We start from the raw sequence: 27716 nt of genomic DNA on the forward strand, positions 1-27716 counted from the left end.
GATGGATCTTATCTTAGTTTGTTTACCCATAGTTATGAGTAGCTAAATCTTTTGTCTAAGGTTTTGATGGAACCTATTGGGGGATGAACTTCTTGTTTATGTGAATACAAATTGCTAGTTTCAATCTTTATTTATTCAACTATGTTCTTGTTGTAGTTAATTGACAGGATCCTCAATTAGCTGTGCCTATTTAGTGTGCATAACTCGGGAGAGAGTGCATATTTAGGTTATTGTTGAATAACACCACTCCTAAAGTATAAGAGGAATCTATAACTGCGGGTTTAAAGGCGGGATTAGGGATAACGAAGCCTTGGGTGCAATCTTAAGTGAACTGTGTTAATTAAAGCTAGCTAGTGTATCTCGGGAGAGTGCAATAGTATATTACTGTGATTACTCGGGAGAGATTTATGGTAAGACGAGCGTTCATGATTGATAGAGAAGTGTTGGTACATTTGTATGAAGCATAAACAGAAGGGATTCCATCAATAGGGGAAATCTTTACCTTAGCTTTATCTCATCATTGTTTACAACTTTAGCGTTTTAGTTTACAGCCTGTTTAATTTACTTGCAATCTTAGTTACTAAAGAAACCATCAACTTGTGATTCAAACATTTGGGAAGCTGGTTCTGAAGAGTTTAGTGGGTCTAAAGATTGTGATTGATAGGTTAACTCTCTGTGGGATTCGACTCCGGACTTGTAAACCGGATTATATTTGCAACGACCGCATTGTCCTTTTTATAAGGCATAGTTGGGCGTGATCAGTTCCCTTATAGTAGTACAAAGTCAATTGGGTACAGCTGGAAAACGACGTGACTGCCTGCACTATTTCCAGCGGTCACTTATCCTTTGACCAACCAAGTGCTTACATCATTTAAGTGATGTCATCAATGGTGTATTAACAAAAGCATTATAACAGAATATCATTTGAATACTCGAGAATCACTTCAAGCATTCAAGCCTTCTGCAACAGTGAACTTAATTCTCAAGAGCCTGAAGAACAAAGTTAAACACTGCTACGGACGAGTTCCTAAATCTAGTATTTTGTTGTCCTTAGTTGAGTTGTAACTATTTCATTGTTCTCATTGTAATTCCTAAATTGCTTAGCTAGAAGCGTTACTTAGGAATCCCTTTGTAAAACCATAAACCATTTGAGTTTGTGTCATGACTAGAGTTAGTCATGAGTTGAAGTCTTTGTAATATGTGTATTGCAAAGTGGCTTGTAATAGGTGTATTACGAGTTAGTGAGGGATTACGAGTTTAATTCCTAGATTGCATATGTTGTAATCTAAAAGTTGCTCATAGTGAAATTGAAATCCTACCAGTGTAGGTCGTGGTTTTTTATCCCCTTGAGCAGGGATTTTTCCACGTAAAACTCCTATCTTATTTACTTACTAGTTTATTAGTATTCTCAGTGGAAACTCATAGAGGACCTGGTGCTGTATAGTTTGGTGGACTCATATAAACTATCACTTGGTATATACCAAACATGTATTTTATATTGTAGACCATTTATATTTTTAGTAAAAATAACCCTATCAATAAAAATATATCTACTAAATAATTCTGTATTATAATACTTATATTCACTATTTAATCCTTGTATTATAATTCCGTTTATAACTTCCAGCCCGTAAGCTAACCAAACGACCCCGTCTTTCAAAACACAATTACGTTCGGAAGGGCAAAATCATCATCTGCCACATCCATAATCACATCTTCCAGCCCGTAACGCCACCTCTTCATGAAGTAAATTCACACATCCGCACGACCTCAAAAACCTTGTAAAATTGAAACTACCGCGCTCGAATTCAATCGTTTATGGAGATTGCACCGGCGGGGCACGACAGTGGCTTGAGAAATTCTGTTGCAGACACCTCCACCGTCGATGCGATCAATTCGTCTTCATCTGCTTTATCGGATTCTGTAGCGAACAATTACGATGATGAAGACGAGGATGTTTGCCGGATCTGTCGTAACCCCGGTGACACAGATAATCCATTGCGGTATCCATGCGCTTGTAGCGGTAGCATCAAGTATGTTCACCAAGATTGCCTTCTTCAATGGCTTAATCACAGCAATGCTCGCCAATGTGAGGTTCGTTGTTAGAGTTCCCTTTCAGCTTTTTGAGTATGTAATTTCCTTCTTTGATAAATGTATTAGTTAGGGAATTACATGAAAAGGTTAAGCGATCAATGAATCTATTATTTGGAATATGGGTTACATTGCTATTTGGATGGGGTGAAATAAATTTAATGACCATTAGTGGTGAAGATTAAGGTTCAGTTATTTCTACACCTTTATTATGTCTGGTGTGTGCAAGAATTACAGACTTGTATCACAATATATCATATGCGGGCGCAGAGGCGGATCCAGAAATTGAACATACGGTTTCGAGTTGGGATTTCTACCACAACTTATTTAATTTACTGGGTTCAAAATCTATTATTCATACTTATTTAGTGAATTTTTAACACATATACAGGGTCCGAGTCAAAGCTATTGGGTTTTGATGAACCCATAAGTTACTTCTACCTCTGCCCATCTGCATGAGATTTAGAGAATACGTAGCTTTAATTTAGTACAACAACAACAAAAATCCCAGTATAATGCCACATAGTGGGGTCATGGTAGTGTGTATGCAGCCTTACCCCTACCTTGTGGAGATAGAGAGACTGTTTCCAATAGACCCTCGACAGTAAGAAGCATAAGCACCACGTAAAAGAAGAGAAAAATAAGAAGCACAACAATGAGAAGCCATGTAAAAGCACCATGTTAAAGAATAGAAAAATAAGAAGCACAACAGTGAGAAGCCATGCAAAAGCAACACAAATAACAACCAAATAATCAGGTAACCGCAATGAAAGAAATGACTGGTAGTTATAGAAATCTAATGCCAATAGAATACTAAAGTACGCACTAATACTACCGGTATGACAGGGAGAACACTAAACGAACTACTCTACTACCCTAATCTTCGATCTCCACACTTTCCTATCAAGGGTCATGTCCTCGATTAGCTGAAGCTGCGCCATGTCTCACCTATTCCTCACCCCAATTCTTCTTCGGCTTACCTCTACTTCTCCTTATGCCTTCCAATGACAACCTCTCATACTTCCCGACCGGAGCTTCTTTGCTCCGCCTCCTCACATGTCCAAACCATCTAAGCCTCGCTTCCCTCATCTTGTCTTTAATTAGGGCCACACCCTCATTCCTAATCCTATCTAACCTTGTGTGCCCGCACATCTATCTCAACATCCTCATCTTTGCTACCTTCATCTTGTGGACATGGGATATAGAACTTACCTTTAAGTTTTGCTGGCACCTTCTTATCATACAAGACACAGGAAGCAAGTCTCCATTTCATCCATCCCGCCCCAATACGATGTGTGACATGTTTGTCGATTTCCCCATCCCCTGTATAACAGACCGAAGATACTTAAAACTTCCTCTCCTAGGAATGGTAGCTTTAATTTAGTATTGGAATGAAATGGATCCAAATAGAATGAAAATTTCACAATGGATTGTTAGAGCCAATTTTAACTAGTTTGGGGTTGAGACACACTTAAGTTGGATTATAACTTATAATTGCTCAGTCTGATGTCGCTACTCGTCCTTTATTGACGGGTCAATTTTCTTCTTTTTGGCAAAGTCTTGTAGCATGCTACACTGAGGGAAATGTTTAAACTATTGAGAGTTATTGATAGTTTTGCTTACCTCATGGACTAGTGCTCCCAGCTATTGGGGTGTTACAATTAAAAGAAGCTTGTCCATGGAAAATTAACTAAATATATAATACATGTTCTACTCCTACTACATATGAGATTAGAGTTATTTACATGTAACTATTTAACTACCAAAGTAACACTCCCCCTCAAGACGGTGGATATAAATCATATGTACCGAGCATGTTACATATATAACTAATACGAGGACCGGTGAGGGACTTGGTGAAAATATCAGCAAGCTGATCATTTGACTTCACAAATTTTGTAGCAATATCTCCGGAGAGTATCTTTTCTCTGACGAATGGACAGTCAATCTCAATGTGTTTAGTCCTCTCATGGAACACCTGATTTGATGCAATATGAAGGGCAACTTGATTATTGCACACAAGTTTCATCTGGCTGATTTCACCAAATTTCAACTCCTTGAGCAATTGTTTGATCCAAATTAGCTCACATAGTGCCATAGCCATTGCTCGATATTCTGCTTCTACAGTAGACCGAGCAATTACATTCTGTTTCGTGCTCTTCCAAGACACCAAATTGTCTCCTACTAAAACACAATATCTAGGCGTAGATGCCTATCAGAAGGTGATCCTACCCAATCAACATTTAAGTATCCAACGATCTGCTCATGGCCTCGATCCTCAAACAATAACCCTTTGCCTGGAGCTGGTTTTATGTACCGAAGAATGCGGACAACTGCATCCCAATGACTATCACATAGAGAATCCATAAACTGACTTACAATGCTCATAAGAAAGGAAATGTCAGGTCTAGTCACTGTGAGATAATTTAATTTACCAATCAGCCGCCTATATCTTGCAGGATCACTAAGTGGCTCACCCTGTCCTGACAAAAGTTTAGAATTCGGATCCATCGAAGTGTCAATCGGTCTACAACCTGTTATTTCTGTTTCCTCAAGAATGTCTAAGGCATACTTCCGCTGTGAGATCATAATGCCTGAGCTAGATTGAGTGACCTCAATACCCATAAAATACTTTAGTCTACCCAGATGCTTAGTCTGTAAGTGTTGAAAGAGATGTTGCTTCAATTTAGTAATACCATCCTGATCACTGCTGGTAATAATAATATCGTTAACATAGACCACCATTTAAATACAGAGACTTGAAGCAGAATGCTGGTAAAATACAGAGTGATCAACTTAACTATGAGTTATGCCAAACTCCTGGATAACTGTACTGAACTTACTAAACCAAGCTCGAGGAGACTGCTTTAGACCATAAAGTGATTGGCGTAAGCGACATACAAGGCCACGAGACTCCCCCAGCAAAAAATCCAGGTGGTTGCTCCATATAAACTTCATCCTCAAAGTCACCATGTAGAAAAGCATTCTTAATGTCCAATTGATAGAGAGGCCAATGACGAACAACAACCATGGATAGAAAAAGGCGGACTGGTGCTGTCTTAGCCACGGGAGAGAAAGTATCACTGTAATCGAATCCAAATATCTGAATGTATCCCTTGGCAACGAGATAGGCCTTAAGTCGAGCAACCTTGCTATCCGGACCAACCTTGACTACATACACCCAACGACAACCATCAGTAGATTTACTTGAAGGAAGAGGAACAAACTCCCAAGTACCACTTGTATGTAAAGCAAACATCTCGTCAATCATAGCCTGTCGCCATCCTGGATGAGACAATGCTTCACCTGTAGACTTAGGGATGGAAACAAAGGACAAAGAAGATATAAAAACATAATGAGGTGATGACAGACGATGATAACTTAAACCGACATAATGGGGATTAGGATTAAGTGTGATCCGTATACCTTTCCGAAGTGCAATCACTGTACTAAGAAGAGACAAGTCCGCAGTAGGAGCAGAGTCAGGTGCAGGACGTGAATTAGTTGGGCCTGATGCTGGGCGCGGACGACGATGATAAGTCAAGAGTGGTATTCCTGTAGCTGGGATCTAGGAGGAGCAACACTAAACTCCTCAACGGCTGGAATGGGTAAGACTTCTATGGCGGAAGGTGAAGGAGGAGCTATGGTAAACTCCTCAAAGGTCAGTATAGGTAAGGCCTCAGATATATCAAGGCGGTTAGAAGAGGTAAAAAAGGTTTAGACTCAAAAAATGTGACGACAGCTGACATAAGGTACCTATGAAGATCAGGTGAGTAACAACGATATCCTTTCTGAACACGAGAATATCCAAGGAAGACACACTTGAGAGCACAAAGAGCTAACTTATCTTTCCCGAGGGCTAAGTTATGAACGAAACAAGTGCTCCAAAAGACACGAGGGGGAAGAGAGTATAAGGGTGATTGGGACTGAATACGGAATCTGATTCTGGATGGGAGATGAAAGCATCCGATTAATCAAATAACAACCTGTGAGGACTGCATCGCCCCAAAACCACAGCGGAACATGAGATTCATTGAGAAGTGTGCATATATATATATATATATATATCTATTCTTTCTCTCTGCAACACCATTTTGCTGAGGGGTATAAGGACAAGAGGTCTGATGAATAATTCCTTGAGAAGTCATAGATTGCTGAAATTGAGAGGATAAATATTCTAAGGCATTATCACTGCGAAAAGTGCGAATAGAAACACCAAATTGATTTTTGATTTCCGCACAAAAATTCTGAAATATAGAAAACAACTCAGAACAATCTTTCATTAGGAAAAGCCAAGTACATCTTGAATAATCATCAATGAATCTAACAAAATAACGAAATCCCAAGGTTGAACTGACTCTACTAGGACCCCATATATCAGATTGAACTAAAGAAAAAACAGAAGACTCTGCATGACTCTCAATACTACGAGAACAAGAGGCTCGGGTATGTTTCCCGAGCTGACACGACTCACAATCTAATGTAGATAAACTAGACAAACTACGCACCATCTTCTGAAGCTGGGATAAACTTGGATGTCCTAAACGTCTGTGAATTAGGTCTGGAGGATCTGTAACTAGACATGCCTCGGAGGGGATTGAGTGAGTTAAGGTAGTAAAGGCCTTCTGATTCAAGCCCTGTGCCAATCGTCTATCCTGTACTGTGGTCCTGCATAATAAGAGAATCATCAATAAAACATATACCACAATGGAGGGCACGAGCCAAACGACTAACAGATGCAAGACTAAAAGGACAACCAAGGACATAAAGAACAAAATCTAGAGTGACAGAAGATAGGGGATTAGCTTGTCCAACTCCTTTTGCTTTAGTTTGAAACCCATTGTCTAAAGTAACAGTGGGAAGAGACTGTGAATACCCAATACTTGACAAAAGTGATTTATTACCAATGATATGATCAGAAGGGCCTGAGTCCATGACCTATGGTCCAAGAGTACTAGACTGGGAAACACAAGCAAAAGAATTACTAGCAACAAAAGTATTAGTCCAAGTAACAGAGATTACTTGTGGAGATGTTTGTTTACGTGCTCGGTACTGAAGGAACTCATTATATTCTCATTCAGATAAAGAAAATCCTTGGTTACCTGTAGTCTCGGTCTGAGCAACATAAGCATTTTTGGGTGGTCGACCATGTAAAAAATAGCACACTTTCACGAGTGTGTCCAAGTTTATGACGATAAGAACACTTATGTCTAGATCTTCTAAAACGACATCCTCCTCGTCTATTCTCCATAGTTAGAGATACCCGATTTTCCACCGTCTGGGATGCGAGAGCAGACGAGTCAAGTGTCTGTGATGAGATCACTGGGTGACTTGGTGCTGCAGCAAGGCGAAGTAATCGAGAGAATAATTCATAAGCTGTAGGGACAGTCGGACTAGCCAAAATCTGGTCACGAACTGAATCAAGGTCATTAGGAAGTCCAGCGAGTGTAAAAACTAGAAACATCTTTTGTCGTTGCTCTTGTTGCTTTTCAATACTAGCAGAAACTGGCACCAGCTTCTCAAATCCTTCCATGACTGCCCGTACTTCTCCCAAGTAAGTAGACATATCCGATTTCTGTTTCTTCAAGCTTGTCGTTCGCGATATCACATCATAGAAACGAGATATGTCATTAGTGTATAAAGTATGAGCCTTTTCCCAAACTAAATAACATGCCTGGAATGGGCGAAACAAAGACATCAATTTAGAATCAATAGATCGCCACTTGATACTACATAACTGAGCATCGAGTTCCTACTATGCTTTGGCCTTTTCATCTCCCTCACTCTAACCTGTTTGATTAAGTGATCTTGAACACCTTGACCTCTACACCACAACTCAACAAACGAGGCCCAAGATAAATAATTTGAACTCCCAAGTAGGGGGTCAGAAGTAATCATCAAACTGAATTTCCAACTCCACTGTTTTTGGAACCAAAAACATTAAGTCCGAGAGACATGGTTGGATTGAAGAGAGAGCTAGCAAAATATCAGCAAATAGCAGAAGAGCAAGTCCAAAGTTGGATACTGTTGCCGAAAAAATCAGAAACAGTCGCCGAAATCTGGAGTTTTACGCCGGAAAATAAAAAAATCATTGGATTTGGGTGAAACTTGGATGGGTAGGCTCGGAAAGGCCTTGTGATCAAGCTATCTACAAGAAAAATTTAAATCTGGCCTGTAAAAGGCTCCACATGCCGGAAAATCTGACTTCCGATCCGCTCGTAAGAGGTCAGTTGCCGGAGATCTTTTATGGGGTTTGCTTGCGGAAGACTTGGGACCCTGTGGTGGTGTTGATTTTCGCACAACACCGACAGAGACTGATCTGACGCAAATCCGCCCTAGAAAGTCGCCGGAATTTGACGCACGGTAATTGTCCAACTTTTTCGGATGTGTCTCACTCACGCTCTGATACCATGGGAGAAATAATACACCGAGAAGTTATATTATTGATTATTGACAATGATACAATGAGTCCTATATATATAATACATGTTCTACTCCTACCACATATGAGATTAGGGTTATTTACATGTAAATATTTAACTACCAAACTAATATGAACGATGTAAGGTTCTTCTGTTAGATGCGAAGATTTAGACATGTTTTACTATTTGTAAGTTGTAACATTTGAGCTGTCTAGCTCATCTTTCTGTTATTTGATTATTTTCACATATAGCAAGTTGGATTGGATCTTCTTTTTCTGGGATAATTTTGGTGTCTAGGCCAGTTTTTGATGAAATAAGATGTTTCATCAAAAGGCATCATGAAGATGCAGTAGAACAAAAGTGATATGGAGATGCTAGCTCCAATACATTAGTTCTAAGCTAGAGATATGGAGCTAACAAAGTCCAAAATCTGATCATCACTAATTACAGGGATTAGGTTGTTCCAACAAAATAAGTTAAGAAGACACCTAGCTCTTAAGGAGTGGTTTGGAGTTGAAATTCCATCAAAGCATCTTGGTTTTTTTGTCCAAATCATCCAGATCTTCAGGATGGTTCTGTCAATTCTCTGAGCACCAGCTTTCATAGGCATCTTTTTAAAAGGCATGATCCAGATGAGTCGAAAAATAGAATGGAACATGTTCCATAGATCACTAGCGATTGTATAATGCAAAAATAGGTGGCTGATACTCTCTGAGCTGTTGGAGCACATGTAGCATCTGTTCACTAGCTGTGTGCTCCTTCTGCTAAGGTTATATGGGTTAGACTCAAGACAAAACGTATGACCTTTGGCGGATGTTTTGGTTCTCCAGAATACTCTCTAAGGACAAAACTTGCGATTGATTATCTGCACTGAGGTGGGTGTAGCTAGCTTTTACTGTGTATAACCACCCTTTTGATTCACCCAGATTAGTCTATCTTCAACTTGGTCATCAGTGTGGTGATTTCTCAATCTTCCCAGCATGTCAAGAAGATCTTCCAGCTCCCAGTCATGTACATTCCTTCTCAGATTTGGGGTCCAAGTGTTGCCACTTTTATTCTAAGAAGTAGTTGATTAGGTTAGTGGCTATCTGAAAAGGGTTGGGATAAATCTCCATCAGTGAGGCATTGTACAGCCATTTGTCCTTACAAAACCTGATATGAGTTCCATTTCCAGCTTTATAGCTGATCATTTGAGAGATCTCATCCCATAGTATACTTATATACTTCCAGGGTCCTACACCATGAGGGGATCTAGGTGTTTTTGTGCACCAGTGATCCTGTGCACCATATGTTGCCTTGATCATATCTTTCTAGATCCCACGTTCATCTGAACCATATCTCTGTTACCACTTCACCAGCAGGCTCTTGTTGTGGCATGCTATCTCTCACCCCAAGCCACTTTTGAGTTTTGGTTGAGTGACTTAATCCCATTTAATCAAATGAAATTTATGACATTAACTATTACCTTCCCAAAGGAAGGTCCTTCTGTTCTTGTCTAGTTGATTCAAAACTCTTGTAGGGATAGGGAATAGTTACATGAAATAGTCCGATTGAGAGATATTGCATTTGCCGTGATGCTAAGTGTTCTTTTAAAATTTTCAATGATCCCATTTCAATCTTTTGCAGATTTGAGTTTTGCATCCAGTGGGAGGCCCAAATATGTTGCAGGAAAAGAGCCAATATTACATCCATAATTTCTGTCAGTTCTTTAATGTTTTGGACAACATTCACTGGATAAATAATACTCTTCAGCTTTTTTGTTGTGAAGGCTAGATATGGCATCAAATATGAGTAGCACGAGTATCATCTGCTATATGCAGATGAGAAACTGAATGTCCCCTGATGATGATTCAGCTTCAAAACCTTTGATCCACTGCAGTTGTTTTGCTTTGTCAAGCATCTTGCTTAGATCTTTATTACTAGAATTAGAAAAAAGGCTTAGAGGGGACCCCCCCCTGTCTAAATTCGTTTTGTGGAGAGAGGAGCCAACAGGACTCCTATTTACCAAGACAATTATTTTACTATAGTGATGTTGAACTTTATCCACCTTATCCATCTTTCCCCAAGCCCCATCTTCCTTAACATCGTCAAGAGATATGAACCATTCATTTGGTCAAAAGCCTTTTCCACTTTTAGTTTGCATAGAATACCAGGGGCACCACTTTTAAGTCTCCAATCCAGAACTTCATTAGCTATTAAGGTTTCATCGGTGATTTGCATATTCTTGATGAAAGCATTTTTATGCCCTGAGGCTAGTTTGCCAATGACCTTTTTTATTCTTTCAGCTAGAACCTTTGCTGCAATTTTGTATACAGTGCCTATAGGACTAATAGGTCTGTAGTTTCTTAATTCAATTGTCCCCTTCTCTTTAGGTATCAATGTAATAAATAAAGCATTGCAAGATCTCACCTTATAATATTTGAAAGTGATTAAGTGCATCCAGAACTTCTTGTCTAATGAATTCCCATGATTTCCGATAAAAAGCCCATACTATAGCTATCAGGTTCTAAACCTTTATCTCCTCAAAAGTTCTGTCAAGCCAATTTTTGCCTCCCCAGAGATGCTGGCCGCCAGATCCTCAAAATAGTTGTAGGCCTTCGAACTTCGTTTTTAGTATATAAATTTTGATATTAATCAAGAATTTCTTCTCTGATTTGTTCTTTATCCTTAATAACATCACCTCCCACCTTGAGTCTGGCAACGCCAACAACAACAATAACATACCCGATCTAATCCCACAAGTAGGTTATGGAGAAGGTACTGTGTACGTAAACCTTACCCTTACTTTGTGTAGGTAGAGATGCTGTTTCCGATAGACCCTTGGTTCAAGGCAAGCATAAACACTACAATTTAGAAAAGTAAATGCAGTAGTGAAGAAGTTAAGGAAAAAGAAGTCGTAACAACAACAAGATTATGAGCCCGTTTGGCTTAGCTAATTTAGAGTAGCTGATAAGCATTACGTGCTGAAAAACACTTTTAAGTGCTGAAACCAATTTAAAAAATAAGTAGTTACCTGTTTGGATAAAAGTGCTGAAATTAATAATATGCAGCTGAAGAACTGAGTATACGAAGAGTTTTGCTTTAAAAAGAAGTATTTTAGGGATAGAATAGTAAATATTTTGGTCAAACTTAAAGTGCTTATAAGCTGAAATTTGATAAGTTGTGGCAGACCAACTTATGGCTTTTGGCTTATTTTTGGCTTATAAGCACTTAACTTATAAGCACTTTTAATTTTACCAAACGCGTAGATAAGCCAAAAAGTGCTTATAAGCTAGTTTGACCAGCTTATAAGCTTAACCAAACACCCTCTATAATAGAATTGAAGCAGAAGCAACATCATGTAGTAATAGACAATCTAAGAATAAGGAAATATGAGAATAATACAAAACTACAGGCATGAGAAGGAAAAACGCTCGACTACATACTAACTTTCTACCCTAATTTTCAATCTTCCATCCTCCTATCAAGAGTCATGTCCTCAGTAAGTAAGCTGAAGATTGTCATATCATGCCTAATCACCTCTCACCAATACTTGTTCGACCTACCTTTACATTTCTTTGGACCCACCATTAACAACCTCTCACACCTACTCACTGGAGCATCCGTGCATCTCTTCTTCACATGGCTGAACTATCTCAGCCTCGCTTCCTGCATCTCCACCAAGGGGGCCAACCCCATCTTGTCCCGAATCTTCATTTCTGACCCTATCTCTCATAATGTGGCCACACATTCATCTCAGTAATCCAATTATTCCTCCCGTGTGAATTGACAACCCTTTGGAAGTATTTAGTGTTCCTGTCACCTTTCTTAAACCACAAACAAATGATTTTTGTTTCCGGGAAACTTCCTCAGCTTTAGCAAATTGTTGAAGTTATAATTTGAGGTACAAAGAGGTCATTTTTTCCTCCTGAGTTGGCGCTCTGTTTTCTGTACCTTGCTCCTCATCTAAAGCTTCTTACTTCTTTGAGCTTCTACCTTACCAACTCTTCCCTATTCCAGTTAGTGATATCTTTTTTCAGACACGTCAATTTCTGTAGTAGTATAAAATCAATGCCCCCAATATCACAACTTTGCCACCATCGCTTTTCTTAAGGAAACTATCAACTTGAAGCTGCATGTTTTCAAACTTGAAATAGAAGAGGTTTCTTCCCGTTCCCCACTTTCCAATCGGATAGGCTTGACATCTGATACGACTCTAGAAGTGCAACTTGTTTCACTGTTTTGACGCTTTCGTCCCATTTTGGAGAGAGTAAATATCTGTCAATTCTAGAGCTTGCATAGCCTCTTTCCTGCCAACCCATGTGTAAAAAGCCCCTTGAAGTGGCAGGTCAATTAGGTTTAGGTCTTGTGTAATATTAGAAGAGCTCTTCATTGCCCTGGATCTCCTTATACAGTTATATTTTTGATTGGCAAACCTGCACACTGAAGTCACCCTTATTACCCATTGCACATTCCATAAATCCATGAATGCAGCAAGTTTATGCCAGAGTTCTTCCCTTCTCGGATTGGTATCAGGGCCATAGACCCTTGTGAGACACCATCTAAATTCCTCTTAAAGACTTTCCAGCATAAGAGGGAGACACAGTATGTTCCTTCATGAATTTCAACACAATTCCACTGTCTTTTATCCCACTTGATAATTATACCAACCTAGTTCCACTTGCCTTCAGCAGCTCAGTTCAACCTAGCTTACCCATCTATTCCCCCAGATTTGATGAACCATTATGACATGCTAATCTTCAATCTTTGTTTCTTGCAGACGAAGCACATCTGCTTTCCATTTTTTAACCAATGAATTCAGTTCGGTTCTTATGTTCCATCTAAGGTATTTTATCTTCATTCAGAAAAGGCTTTGTATGGCCTACTCCTTTTCATTAAAAAATTTCCCTCGAAGTTGTGGCTGTATATCAACTTCAGGAATTCAGCTTCCCCTTTCTTCTTTTTCCCTTTGTATTTCTTTTGCCTCTACGCTTTTATATGAAGTTGCCTCCTTTCTCTATCCTTAGTACCATGCTAGAATCTCATTCTCAAAACCCGCTATGTTAACCCCGAAAGCTTTGCATGTCCACTCATCACTAGCTTTGTCAATTTTAAAGTTTCGATCAAAGTGGGGTTTTGCATTAGTTGCATGTTTGTTGTGTCATCCTTGTACCAAGAAAGAGAGTGTATCACTGATTGATTGGGATGAGAAATCTCTTTCTAGAAGTGCTTACCAGTGATAACTCCTGCTTTAGTAACATTATTTGTAGGAATGAAAATCTCGGGCTTGGTGGTTCCGCTTCGTCGTCCGCCTCTGAATTTGGGATTTGAGATGCCATCAAAATTTTATTGGGGCTTCTCTCTTTTATTTAAAAATTGGGTTGGGCTTCCGTGACTAGTTGGTCGTTGTTTGGCTTGTTTTAGAAATAATATTTGTAGGGCTAGTGTTTCTTAAAAACCAATGGCTTTCCACATTTGCTTGGTTGTTGTCCCCTTTTCCCCCTTTTTTGGACTAAGCACTCTTTTCTACAAGACAATTGCTCCTAAAGTCGGCCCAATGGGTTTTAGTCCTATTTCTTTGCATGCTTTTGGAAACACTTGAGCCATTACCCTCAAAAGTAGTATGTTTTGTATCACGTAACGCCATGAAATTCAAATGAGTTGGGCCCCCTTCATGTTTTTGTCCATGTGGATGGACAAGAGGAGCGGTTGCCTAACTCGAGGGCACAAATGTAGTCCCCAAGTTTTCTTTCCACTTCTGACCTGTGGGAGGGGGCTTAATTTAAGAATTTTAAATTCAGATTCGCGCCCAGAGAAGGTGATTTCTGTTTTTCATATCTTGATACACTCTGATGCAGCCTCCCTATAAAAGCTCTGATGACTCTGAAAGTGTATGAAGACCAAGCTTGGAGAGGAATGCCAAAAGCTTTGACCTAAAACTTTCATGTTCTATAGCTAGCAAGTTCTATCCCGTCATCAGTGATCAGTGTTCCAGCTTCAGAATCATTTGTTGTCTTTAATTTGCACTGCCTCCTACTTCGATGGGAGTTCGAAGAAAAATTGATTGTGTGATAGGGGTGTCACTTTAAGTCCTGCATATACATTTCTTTATATTGTTTGTGGGGCTAGAACTAAATATATCATTGAAACATCTGACCAGACACTTGAGTTACCTTATATTGCCATTTATATACTTCTTTACTAATCTTGATTATTTTACCTTCTACCATGGCTGGTTTAGTTACCTTGGCTGGCCATTTATGGGAATCAGCAGCATCCGAGTATATCTTTAATCGTTTCAATATTTGCAAACTAATCAAATTTGTGGTTAAAAGGTTTCCCCAGAAATCAAAGGATTTTTGCAACTATATGAACCCAACCCCATATTGTAATCATCTTCCGAAATGATAATTGCAGAACTTGTATCGCCCAACCAAGATACTATCCTAATGAATCGGCCATATTTGTTGAAATTTTGGTACACTTAGTATAAGTAAACCTCTATTTTCTTTCCCCATCTTCTGCAAAGATCCACTGAATCCCTTGAAGCTTATTGTACAGCCTCACAAGCCCACCGAAGGTTTTGTTTGTCATTTTTTAAACTGCTTGTGAGTCGCCAAAACTGTCACACCCCTTTTTTTCACGTTAGCCCCTCTAAAAATAGATAAAGTGATTTTTAAAGTTCAAAAGGGTTTTTAATTTGAAAGTGACAATTCGTATTTCAAAGGATTTTTCAGAATCACCACTTGACAATTGTTTCGGTGTGTCACGACCGTTTTAAAAATATGATTTTATCTTTAAAACACATTTAGACTCTAAAACATAGTCTGCACCAGAAACTCTAAATAAGGGAGTTCATTTGACTCGAGCAGAAGGTATTAGGCATTTCCCAAGTCCCGTGATAGTCACGGTTGCGTACATGATCTAGCTGGCTTTAAAAATACTCAAATTGATATAGAAAGCACACAAAAAGGAAAATAAACACCAAAAGTGGTTCGAGGTCGTCCCCACCTAATAAATAAAAGAAACGAAAAGAAAATAACAAAAACAAATCTAATTATCCTACTACGCCTCCATGATGATGTCGCTTTAGCAGTTCAGCCTCCTTTTACATTCAGTTCGGGGCATTCCCCTGATAAAAATATTTACAGAGTCTACGGGCATTCCCCTGGATATAAACTAAAGGGAACGACCTCTCAGCTCGAATACAATAAAAACAAAGACCTAAAGTTTGCCTACCCAAGTATTAACGACCTAGGCATGCTCCTAGCCATATAAACGAGTGATAAAACAATAAGTAGAAGCAATAAAATGTTTAAGTTCTAAATATTGTGACCCAACCCCCACGACCAACTTGACTAATTAGGACCCGATTTTATTTTATATTATTAAACTGGAACCTATGGCCCATTAGTTGATAATCGTAACTTGTATTCAACCAACAAAATTCAATCAACAAGTGAGTAATTGTCAGCACCAACATAATCTAATTAGTAACAAGTCATAAGTAACTCAATCAAAACACCCAGTTTACTAAAACTCATGCCATTTTCATTTCAATAAATAAAAGATTAAGACAGAGAGAGAATTGGACCTCAAAATTGAAGACGCTATTTGTCTTGAAACCCAACAATGGAAGGAACAGTGGACGGAACTCGAATTGGAAACTAACGGACAACACCTCGACGTGCGACTGAAACCTTGATTGGAAAATAGAACCTCGAACCGGAGACCTTGCTGATGAAACCTCGAAGCTCGCGGGAAAACTCGAACTAAACCAGAAATTGAAACCTTAAAATATCTAATGCCTTTTGGATATGAAAATAGTGAATTTGCAGTAGTTGTGACCGTGCAAGTTTGGGGGAATGGTGGTGACAAGGAGGAAGAAGCTGATGGACTATGGTTCGCCGGCAGTTGTGGTAAAAGGGCGATGCTCGTTGCCAGCAAAAATGAAAGTGACAGAGCTTTGTTTTGGCTTTTATATGACCTCAAGTTAGTACTTATGTGGCTATGGGAAAAAGGAAAATCAAGAGAGAAGATGAGTGTTTAAGTGTGTTTTTGGGTTTGGGTGTTGGAATCTTGGTGAGGAAGATGACTTAAGCGGCGCTAGGGTTTTTTTATCCCCTACTGTTTCTGATCTTTTTCCCCTTCTCAATTATGCAATGTGTGCCTTTTGCATCCAAAGTCTTGGAAAGAAAGAAATCAGACCCCAAGAAAACGTGTGGTGCCCTCTGAGAATGTTGTGTACGCGAGTGTCAAAAATATAAAAATTAGGATTGTGATAAAGATGAAATTTCCGAAGAGTAAATCAACACTATTCTTCAGGTGGGCTCCTGCTGACTTGAACTTGAAGAAAACTGAAAGCTTGACCTTGTTCTTCAGGCGCGCATCCTGCTGCTTGGACTTGAAATAAACTTGAACTTGGAGTAGACTTGAGCTTGCGAACCTTGTTCTTTAGGCGGCTCGTCCTACTTCTGATTTGAACTAAAAAAACTGGAGGTTAACCCTATTCTTCAGGCGTGATCCTGCTGCCTCTGACTTGAACATGAAAACTTAAAGTTGAACCTGTTCTTCAGGCGGGCTCCTGGTACTTCTGACTTGAACTGGAAATTGCATTTTTTAGGCGAGCTCTTTCTTATAGAACTCGAAAATTAAGCTGACCCTGTTCTTCAGGTGGGCTCCTGCTGCTTGAACCTGAAGGAAACTGAAAGTTGATCCTGTTCTTCAGGCGGGCTCCTGCTGCTCTGACTTGAACCTAAAACCAAAATTTGAAATATTGACCCTCGTTCTCTAGGTGGGTGCTTGCAATCAAAATAAACAAGGCAAAACAAACAAAAATTTCTACCCCGATTTGCATCGGAAAAATTTCGTGAGTGTTAGAAAAATCATAAACTATAAAATACACTGATGGGAGTAATATCAAAGAACCCCGCTAGGATGTGCATCTCCTAGGAGTAAAACTGACACATTAGAATGGGAAGTGCGTCTCCTAAGAGTAAAACTAACAAACTTTGATTAGGAAGTGCGCCTCCTAAAAAGTATAACATGAATGACCAAACTAGGAAGTGCGTCTCCTAGGGATGAAACTTGAATAACCCAAACTAGGAAGCTCCTAGCGGTGAAACTTGTAACCTAAAATTAGGAAGCGCGTCTCCTAAAAATAAAATCTGAAAGACCCACACCAGGAAGTGCGTCTCCTTGGGGTGAAACTTGTATGACCAAAGTAGGAAGTGCGTCTCCCAGGGATGAAACTTGAATAACCCATACTAGGAAGTGCGTCTCCTAAGGGTGAAACCTCTATTTAGGAAGTGCGTCTCCTAAAAGTATAACCGGAAACTTGATCCTATTTGAAGCTGTTTCTGGGTTATATATTAATTAGGAGAAGAGCAAGTTATATCCAGTAAATGGAGGTGCAGAAACTCAGGTTCTAGCTGGTATCCTTGGATGTGAGGTGGGATCTCTGCCACTAAATATCTGGAATTAGCTCTAGGCTCCAAGTACAAAGCAATGTGGATATGGAATGATGTACTAGACAAATGTGAAAAGAAATTGGCTAGATGGAAGACACAGTATCTGTCACTTGGTGGCAGAACCACTTTGATAAATACTGTGTTGGTTGCTTTGCCTACATATGTTATGTTGTTATTTCCACTTCGTGCCAAGGTGGAGAAGGTTGGATGCTATGCGGAAAATTTTTATGGCATGGAAACACAGAAAAGAAAGGGTATAATTTGGTGAGATGGAAAACAGTAACCTCAAGTAAGATAGTAGGTGGCATGGGAATAAGGAACTTAAAAATTCATAACAAGAGCTTAATGTGAATGGCTATGGAGGTATGACATGGAAGAAAATAACCTGTGGAAAGAGGCGGTAACTCAAAAATATGGGAAAATGGGTCATTGGTGCACCAAACCTATCAACACAGCCTATGGGGTGAGCAATTGGAAGTCCATGGAAGACTTTACAGCTAATACTGAATTCTGCCATGGGAATGGCAGAAAAATAGCATTTTGGTTTGGATAGGGCATGAACCTTTAAGAGATAGGTTCCCTGAAATATTTAGGTTAGCACTTCCGCCTAAGTCAACAATCAGTGAAGTATGGAGCCAACATGAATGGAATCTCACTTTCAGGAGAGCATTAAATGATTATTTAATTGGGAAAGGGGATAGTGACTGCATTCTATCTAACTATGGAGGGATTGAGAAGACCCAATGACAATGAGGACACCATGGTATGGAATGGTAGGGGTAGTAAGGTATTCACAGTAAGAGATGCATATACTTATTTCTCCAATAATGGACAATAGAACATCAACTAGCCTTGGAAGCAAATTTGGAAGATTAAGATACCTTACAAGGTTAACTGTTTTACATAGCTAGTAGCAAGGAGGGCTTGTCTAACTCAGGATATTCTTCAGAAAAAGGGTAGTGCATCGGGCTGCCTTTTATGCTTCCTCTGCAAAGCTGAATCTGAAAACAATAGCCCTCTCTTTCTCCATTGTGCTTTCACTTCCCAACTATGGAATCTATTTTTGGCCCTGGTAAATTTGAAATGGATAATGCGGGAAACACATGTGATCTACTGAAAGCTTGGAACTATGCTGGTAAAATGGCTAGTTAGAAAAATGGTGGAGGACTATCCCAGCTTGCATTTGGTGGACCATATGGAAGGAAAGAAATAACTGATGTTTTGAAGACTGGAGTAGCTCCATACAAGTAGTTAAAATGAATTGTATTTTAAATTTTCACTTTTGGTGTAAAGAGTTTTCCGTAGGAGATGTAGAATCTATTCTACAATTTTTAGAAGCCTTGTAAAGTTCACAAGGATAGTACCCTGTAAATACCATTGCCAGCATAATCTTTGTACTGATGAATAAAATTTGTTACCATTCTCAAAAAAGACTCAGACTAAGAAGTGCATCTCGTAGGGGTGAAACTTGTAACCTAAAATTAGGAAATGTGTCTCCCAAAAATAAAATCTGAAAGACCCAGATTAGGAAGTGCGTCTCCTAGAGGTAAAACTGACAAACTTTAGAATAGGAAGTGCGACTCCTAAAAATGTGACCTGGATGACTCAAACTAGGAAGTATGTATCCTAGATGTGAGATTGAACTTAAGGAAAACTATAAATTGAGCTTTACTAAAATAATAACTTACCCTATTTTCCTGGCGGGATCCCTGAACTCGAAGCAAACTAAAATTAGCAACTTAAGCAAATTAAAACAGAACCTAGGAAAAACTAAGATGCGACCTTATTTTCCAGGCGGGACTCCTGAACTCAAGGAAAGCTAAAGATTGACAACTTAAGGAAACTAAAAATTGACCATATTTTCTGGGCGGGACCCCTGAACTCTAGGAAAGCAAAGATTAACAACTTAAGAAAACTAAAACTGACAACTTAGGAAAAACTAAGATGCGACCCTATTTTCCAGGCAGGACTCCTGAACTCAAGGAAAACTAAAGATTAATAACTCAAGAAAACTAAAAACTAACCCTAAGAAAAACTAAGGTGTGACCCTATTTTCTAGACGGGACCCTGAACTCGAGTAAAACTAAGGATTAACAACTTAAGAAAACTAAAACTGACCCTATTCTCCGGGCGGAACCCTGAGACTAGGGGTATGTCTAGAAGGTACGGTTCTTCCCAACTAGGAAATTGCTTAGGAGATAAAGTTCTTCTCACACAACCTTTGTGCTAACAGAATTGAAAATTCAAGTTTGCACATAGTCTTCATCCCTTTTTCAAGCAAAGAAAACTTGTGAGTTTAAAACATGGTGGTTGGTTTGTGGCCTTGACTTTGAAGGCGATTGCTCCTGCACTTGCCATGATTAATTTTAGTTTCAACTTGGAAGACAATGCTCGTTATTGGCTAACCACTCTTCCGGACAACCCTTCTCACGGAGAATATATCTGACTCGTTCAATTGCAATACCCTTTATTTGATGCACTGTACCCATCTAGAATTTACTGCACATTTGTTTTTTACATGAATCCCAACATGCGTGAACTGTCATCAACTACGCATGCATACTATCCTTCCCTGGCTTATGTCACCTTGATGTTCTAGCCCGACTCTGCTTTGTGCAATTGTAAAACTTGTAGCAAATTTTGAAGTCATTTCTCGCTTGTTCCGGAAAAAATATTCGAAAGGGACTCAATTAAAGCCAGAGGAATGAAGCAAGGAGAGAGGAAAAAAAAATGGAAAAATTGTATTTAACAAGAAAATTTCTATGTAGAAAAGTAGAAATTTATTTGATATGGCGGCCGACTCCACTGACCATGGCATGCATTTTGGATTGAGCGTCCTGATATGTCTAACAAGTCTAATCTTCAACTCTTGTTATACCTTCAAGCTGTGAAACTGGCTTCAATGCTCCAATAGTTCTATCAGATTCACGATCCTCATTCGACTTGTGGTGCCCCAGAGGGTTTTCACCAACAAGCCTCTCTAATTTGTTCTCTCTCAACTTACTGTCGCCTTATGGTGCTTGTGATGGTGCGGTACAAAAATCATATGCTCCTTGCATGTCAGACTTGGCACTTTCAAAGATGATCTATTAGGTCTTTTTGGACTGTAGTGCGGCTTTTGGACAAAGTTAGAAAGAAAGGATATCATGAAGGCTCAAAATAACTAAAACAGAAGGGTTTAAACTTACAACTTTTGGAATCGACAAAATTTTTGCTCCAATTTCTTTGACATAAGAGAATTTTGAATTTTTGACTTGGTGTGACCGAACCCCAGAGTAAAAATGCCTACGTATTTTGTTGATACAAGAATCAGGTCAATCGTTGTTCAAACTAAAGTTGTTTTATTTTGTTGTTTTTCTTTATTTTCTTTCTCTTTTTTCCCCCTTCTTTTCTCTCTTTTTCTTTTTCTTCTTTTTTTTTTTTTCTTCTTTTGAAATGAACTTTCTAAAAGAAATTGCTCCAATTTTTACCTTATAGGGACATGGAACTTTTGACTTCTTTTTTTTTTTTTTAGTACTCTAACTTGATTCCAAAAGAGAGCTTGTGATATCTATTAAATGAAAGGATTTTTCGCTAGAAGAAAAGATCTTTCTTCCCATGGTTAAGAAGGAGAGAAAGCAGAGTCACCGGAGAAAGGCCACGTCGGAGCATCGTGTGATAAGAAAGTAAAGTCGGTTCATTTCCCAAGAGAGAGAAAAATCCTTCCAAACGAATTCTATTTTTTGACGGGTGTTCCTAAACTAATAAGTTATGCCTGGTGTCTGGGCCAGTTTGCACGCACCTCGACTATTCTACTGGGTACTTGGTATCTCCCACCAATACAAGTATTGGATAACTTTCCAAGGTTTGGGAAGTCGGGAATAAATCATCCAATATCTTTTGCTTTTATTGAAATTTGAACCCTGATCTCCCATGATTTTCGTCTCACTTGTTGACAGCATGACCACACCATTGGGTGGCAATTGGTTTTTATATATGTATTTATTTATTTTTTCTGAAATTTCTCTTCTATGCTTGCTTAAGGTGATCGTCGAATCTCATTAATTTCTTTATCTTCGAACGCAGGTGTGCAAACATGCATTCTCATTTTCCCCAGTTTATGCTGACAACGCTCCAGCCAGGCTTCCTTTTCAAGAGATTGTTGTCGGGATGGCTGTGAAAGCATGTCAAGTCCTGCAGTTTTTCCTTCGTCTTAGCTTTATGCTCTCTGTGTGGCTGCTCATAATACCTTTTATTACATTCTGGATATGGAGATTGACTTTTGTAAGAAGTTTTGGAGAAGCTCCGAGACTCTTTTTGAGTCACTTATCTACAGCCATTATGCTTACTGACTGTCTGCATGGTTTTTTACTCTCCGCAAGCATCGTGTTTATCTTTCTTGGGGCAACATCATTGAGAGACCACTTCAGACATTTGCGTGAATTTGGGGGACAAGAAGCTGACAGGGAGGAAGATGCAGATAGAAATGCAGTTCATGCTGCAATAAGAGCTCCTGGTCAAGCTGATAGAAATTTTGCTGCTGATCCGAATGGTGAAGATGCCAATGGTGCACAAGGAGCTGCTGGAGCTGGTCAACTAATCAGAAGAAATGCAGAAAACGTTGCAGCCCATTGGGAGATGCAAGCAGCACGGCTTGAGGCTCATGTCGAGCAGATGTTTGATGGTTTGGATGATGCTGATGGCGCGGAGGATGTTCCTTTTGATGAGCTTGTTGGCATGCATGGTCCTGTGTTTCATCTGGTTGAAAATGCATTTACTGTAAGTTCATTGTTCAGTTGGAAATGTTCTTTACTTTTGGACTTATTTTGCAATATCTGGCATGCTTGCTTTATATTTCTTGTAAATTATCATTTTCTTTAGGCATCTTCAATGCCCTGACATCCACCCAGTAAATATACTATATTACTTTAACTTAGTGAGTTTTGTTTCTGCAGCAAGACTCCAAGCTCCAATTCTGAAGGGTCTTTTCTTGTTATTACAATTCATGCTCTACTCATCAAGATTGCCCCCATCTCCTCCTAATGTATTCTTTAATTGCTCTGCTTTTGTCGTCCATACTGGAGAATTAACTGATATGGCGGTTTGCCCTCCTATCAATGCAGGTTCTTGCCAGTAATATGATATTTCTTGGAGTAGTAATATTTGTTCCTTTTTCATTAGGGCGAATTATACTCTATTATATGTCTTGGCTTCTGTCCTCCGCCAGTAATCCAGTATTGTCAACTTTCATGCCACTTACTGAAACAGCACTTTTCTTGGCCAATATTACTCTGAAGAGTGCATTGACTGCTGTAGCAAATTTGACAGCTGACGACCAAAAAAATGGTTTGCTTGGTCAAGTTGCTGAAATATTGAACGGAAATGCCACCGATCTGAGTGCAGCATCAGATAACCTCCGTGCAACATTGTCAGCTGACCTTTTGAAAGGATCATCCCTTTGGGGATCCAGGCTTTCTGATGTTACCACTCTTGCTGTTGGCTATATGTTTATATTTTCTCTAGTAGTTTTCTACCTTGGAATTCTCACTCTAATTCGGTACACTCGCGGAGAGCCATTGACATTGGGAAGATTTTATGGCCTTGCTTCCATTGCAGAAACCATCCCCTCCCTCTTCAGGCAGTTTGTGGCAGCGATGAGGCATCTGATGACTATGATTAAGGTTATGTTCCTTCTTGTCATTGAACTTGGAGTTTTCCCTCTGATGTGTGGATGGTGGCTGGATATTTGCACCATCAGAATGTTTCGGAAATCGATCACCCAAAGAGTTGAATTTTTTTCTGTCTCTCCATTGGCGAGTTCATTACTTCATTGGGTTGTAGGGATTGTCTACATGCTACAAATAAGTATCTTTGTTAGCCTTCTTCGAGGGGTAAATTTTCTGTTAACTGTAGTCTTTAAAGTCTCCATCTTTATACTGCTAAATGTTCTTTTACTAATTATGTACTATACTTATATAGGTTCTGCGTAAAGGGGTTCTTTACTTCCTGCGAGATCCAGCAGATCCCAACTACAACCCATTCCGTGATCTGATTGATGATCCTGTTCACAAGCATGCTTGTAGAGTTCTTTTATCAGTGGCTGTCTATGGAAGTTTAATAGTGATGCTTGTATTTTTACCTGTCAAACTTGCCATGCAAATGACTCCTTCCATTTTCCCACTTGATATTTCGTAAGATTGTTTGAATGCTGTCTCCCTCTATTGATTTTGGTTTTAGTGTGTAATTGATATGTGAAGTGGTGTTTCAACATTCAGCCCTGTCGTTAACTCATGGAACTATCATTTTCTTTGGCCTTTGCAGTGTTTCTGATCCATTTACTGAAATTCCTGCTGACATGCTTCTCTTTCAAATCTGTATTCCTTTTGCGATTGAGCGTTTTAAGCTGCGTACAACAATGAAGTCTCTTCTCTGCTACTGGTTTACTGCTATTGGATGGGCTCTTGGTTTAACTGATTTCTTACTGCCCCATCCCAAGTATAATGGTGGCCAAGAGAATGGTAATGGTGATCAAGTAAGGCTGGAAAGGATGCATGCACCACATGGTGTACCTGATAGGGCGCTGGTGGGACTCGCTCCTGATGATGTGAATAGAGCTAGGCATGCAGTGAATGCGAACTTTCTGGAGTATGATGGTGATGAAGAAACAGATCCTAAGTAAGTTGAACTATGCCCCAGAATGTTAATCCACTCTTATTGGACGATGGATTTTATACTATCGTACTTTGGACTTGCATTCTATTGCAGCCATCTATCTACATCTTGGGTAATTCAATTACTTCACTAATACCTTCTAGACCTGTTACTGTATATATTTACTTAAAAATATGATCAGATAAAGCTATTTTCCTTGGTAATGAATAATAAGTAGCACCAAAATTGGCAGAGCAATGCTTGTTCTTTCTTGGTAAAGCGCATCATCTTGTCAACAAAGATTTTAAGTGCTATTTTCTTTAAAATACTTTAAACTTAATTTCTCTGTTCATTTGATCTTATTTCTTTCTAGTGGAGCCTACATGATTAATTGTCCTTTGGTTGTTTTAAAATATGGAAGTTGATAACATTAGCTTTTGCCAAAAATCCGGATACACACCCCTGTTCTGTTCAGTTATAATGCTCTTCTTGTTAGTCTGTGGAAGCATAAGGAAAGAGAAGTCATAATTACCAATACTAAGCTTACTATGAATTTTTTAACAAGCAACTTATGTTGTTCAAGAACATCTTTTAGCAGGTCCGCCTTTGTGCTTCGTATTGTGTTGTTGTTGATTGTAGCTTGGATGACTCTCCTCGTGCTTAATTCTGCCCTGATAATAGTTCCGATTTCACTTGGAAGAGTGCTCTTCAGTATCCTCCCACATCTTCCAGTAACACATGGAATCAAGTGCAATGGTATTGGACTTACCTAAGTCAGTAACAGCATATTGTTTTTTGATGTTTGACAATAATTATTGACCTTGTTGTTGCTTTAACCTCTTAGATTTGTATGCATTTGTAATTGGAAGCTATGCAATTTGGACCGCTATTGCTGGGGCAAGGTACTCCATCGAACAAATTAGGAAGAGGAGAGCTACGGTTTTGATGGGCCAAATTTGGAAATGGTGTGTCATTGTTCTGAAGAGTTCTGCACTGTTGTCAATATGGGTAATGTCAAAATTTCCTGTTTCAAGAGTTATGCCATGATTTCTTTTTCATATTGTTATTCATTCACTGATTCTCTGTCCAGATTTTTATCATCCCTCTGTTGATTGGGCTGCTTTTTGAACTTCTGGTCATTGTGCCTATGCGAGTGCCTATAGATGAAAGCCCAGTTTTCCTTCTATATCAGGATTGGGCTTTGGGATTAATCTTTCTAAAAATCTGGACTAGGCTGGTAAGTTTCATGTCATTTAATCTACTTTAGTTGTTACCTTTATTCTGTTTCATTTATTTAACGAGAATGTATGTGGCAAGCCAGATTTGCAGTTGAGTATTTGTTTTTAGTTAATGGATGTGGAGCTTCCGCTTTGCATTTCTGCTACCTTTTCACCCCTTGATAATTGATAATTTCCTTGTTTCTTTTTTTTTTCTGGCGAGCCATGTATGTTGTGTGCATAATACTAATTCTGGAGCAACTATTCCCCTATAGAGGATGGTCGTGTCTTCACATTCATCGCCATGTCTCCAGGAGTTAACATTGTTTTAAAAACAGCAAGCATGCTTTCTCTTGGACCTCTTATACCGTGTTAAAGTTCAAAACTCTTGACTGCTTGAGTTGTTAAAAAAAGAATAAGGAGAGAAGTGAACTCTTGACTGCACCACCTCCCAAAAAAATGTTCAAAGAGAGTTTTCAAGAATGCCCTTCCCTTCTTTGTGTTTAGATTTAAAACCTCAGCGCTTTCCTGGCTGTCATCTTTTATTTCCCTTGGCTGATTTTTGTTCCATAGTACTCATATTGGGAGTTAATTTGTGCTACCAGGTTATGCTAGATCATATGATGCCACTGGTGGATGGAAGTTGGAGAATGAAATTTGAGAGGGTGAGGGAAGATGGTTTCTCTAGGTTGCGAGTCTTTTAGGTGCTTCGCGAGATTGTTGTTCCAATTATCATGAAGCTGCTTACGGCATTGTGTTTCCCTTACATTTTAGCCAAGGGTGTATTTCCAATATTTGGTTACCCGTTACTTGTTAACTCTGCTGTCTATAGATTTGCTTGGCTCGGTAGCCTTGGCTTCAGTTTCGTCTGGTTCTGTGCAAAGCGTTTCCATGCATGGTTCACCAATCTCCACAATTCTATACGTGATGACCGTTATTTGATTGGTCGTAGACTTCACGATTATGGGGAAGAGTTAGAGCAGAGGGAAAAGGAAGTAGTGGAGTCAAGAGAAAGCAGTTCAAGAGTGGATAGAGATGACCAGGAGGCTGATGTAGGGTTAAGACAGAGTCATGCTATTCTGCAAGATGCTTAAATTTTGTGCCAATTGTGGCCCCTTAAGCTGCTCCTCGAGAAGGATGTTTTTGACTGTGGGAGCAGAGGTATGTAAATTGCTAGCAGATCTAGCTATGGTCTCTTGCAGAACCTAAGAGGGAACACAGTCGTACTAATTATGTGCAGTTTCTCTATGGTGATATATAAGTGCTTGTTAATACGTGCCTGCACCCCTTGCTAACCAGTGTTCATTTTGTTAGGAGAGTACAGTTTCTTTTTTTATTTTGGACTGTACGTTTAGAAGATATGAGAAATATAAGCTTATCTTAAGTAATCACTTGAAAATGTATATGTGCGTGGAAAAAAAGTGAGTGCCTTGTCTCGCATGTCTACACGAGGCTGCTAAGGTTCGTCTCGTTTATTCTACATCCGCTGCAACATTAAAATTTGTTTCCGGATGTAAAAAAGAATGGATGCGGAAACGGTAAAAAGGCAGGATTTGGAGCGTCTTTTATTCCTTACTGAATCTTTTGGCTATGCATCTCCTGACCACAGGCAGATTCGGAATTAGGTTGTCTGTATATTTACATATTTTTATAAAATTTTTATGTGTGTACATGATACGAGCTGAAAGACATCACCTCTTCTTGATTATTATTATTATTTTTTTTTTTTCTCTCTCGGGACCCGTTCAGATTTAGGGGCTGGTTTGTTCTAATTCCTTCTGTCGTGTGTATTTACCCATTGCGGAAGCAAGTCATTGGAGATGGTTATTGAGTATCTATATTCATCATTATTTTAATCTTATGTCACTTGGTTTTAATCTTATGTCATTTGGTTGAGATTTGGGACC

The 27716-nt window shown here is 39.2% G+C and overlaps 2 protein-coding genes across 2 annotated transcripts; both read left to right on the plus strand.

Annotated features, from left to right (window-relative positions):
• The first annotated feature begins 1644 nt into the window (after positions 1 to 1644).
• LOC104213705 (probable E3 ubiquitin ligase SUD1) lies at positions 1645 to 27670 on the plus strand. Its single transcript, XM_070170770.1, has 9 exons — positions 1645 to 2094; positions 22028 to 22720; positions 23065 to 23832; positions 23921 to 24132; positions 24263 to 24616; positions 25176 to 25348; positions 25437 to 25600; positions 25683 to 25829; positions 26415 to 27670. Exons 1-9 carry the CDS (start codon positions 1819 to 1821, stop codon positions 26511 to 26513), a joined length of 2886 nt encoding a protein of 961 aa, XP_070026871.1. The 5' UTR covers positions 1645 to 1818; the 3' UTR covers positions 26514 to 27670.
• On the plus strand, positions 26544 to 26903 carry LOC138887382 (probable E3 ubiquitin ligase SUD1). Its single transcript, XM_070169126.1, has one exon. The coding sequence runs from the start codon at positions 26544 to 26546 to the stop codon at positions 26901 to 26903; it is 360 nt and encodes a 119-aa protein (XP_070025227.1).
• Positions 27671 to 27716: the final 46 nt, after the last annotated feature.

This window comes from Nicotiana sylvestris, chromosome 3 (genome assembly GCF_000393655.2).
Source record: "Nicotiana sylvestris chromosome 3, ASM39365v2, whole genome shotgun sequence".
In the NCBI taxonomy this organism is placed as follows: Eukaryota; Viridiplantae; Streptophyta; class Magnoliopsida; order Solanales; family Solanaceae; genus Nicotiana; species Nicotiana sylvestris.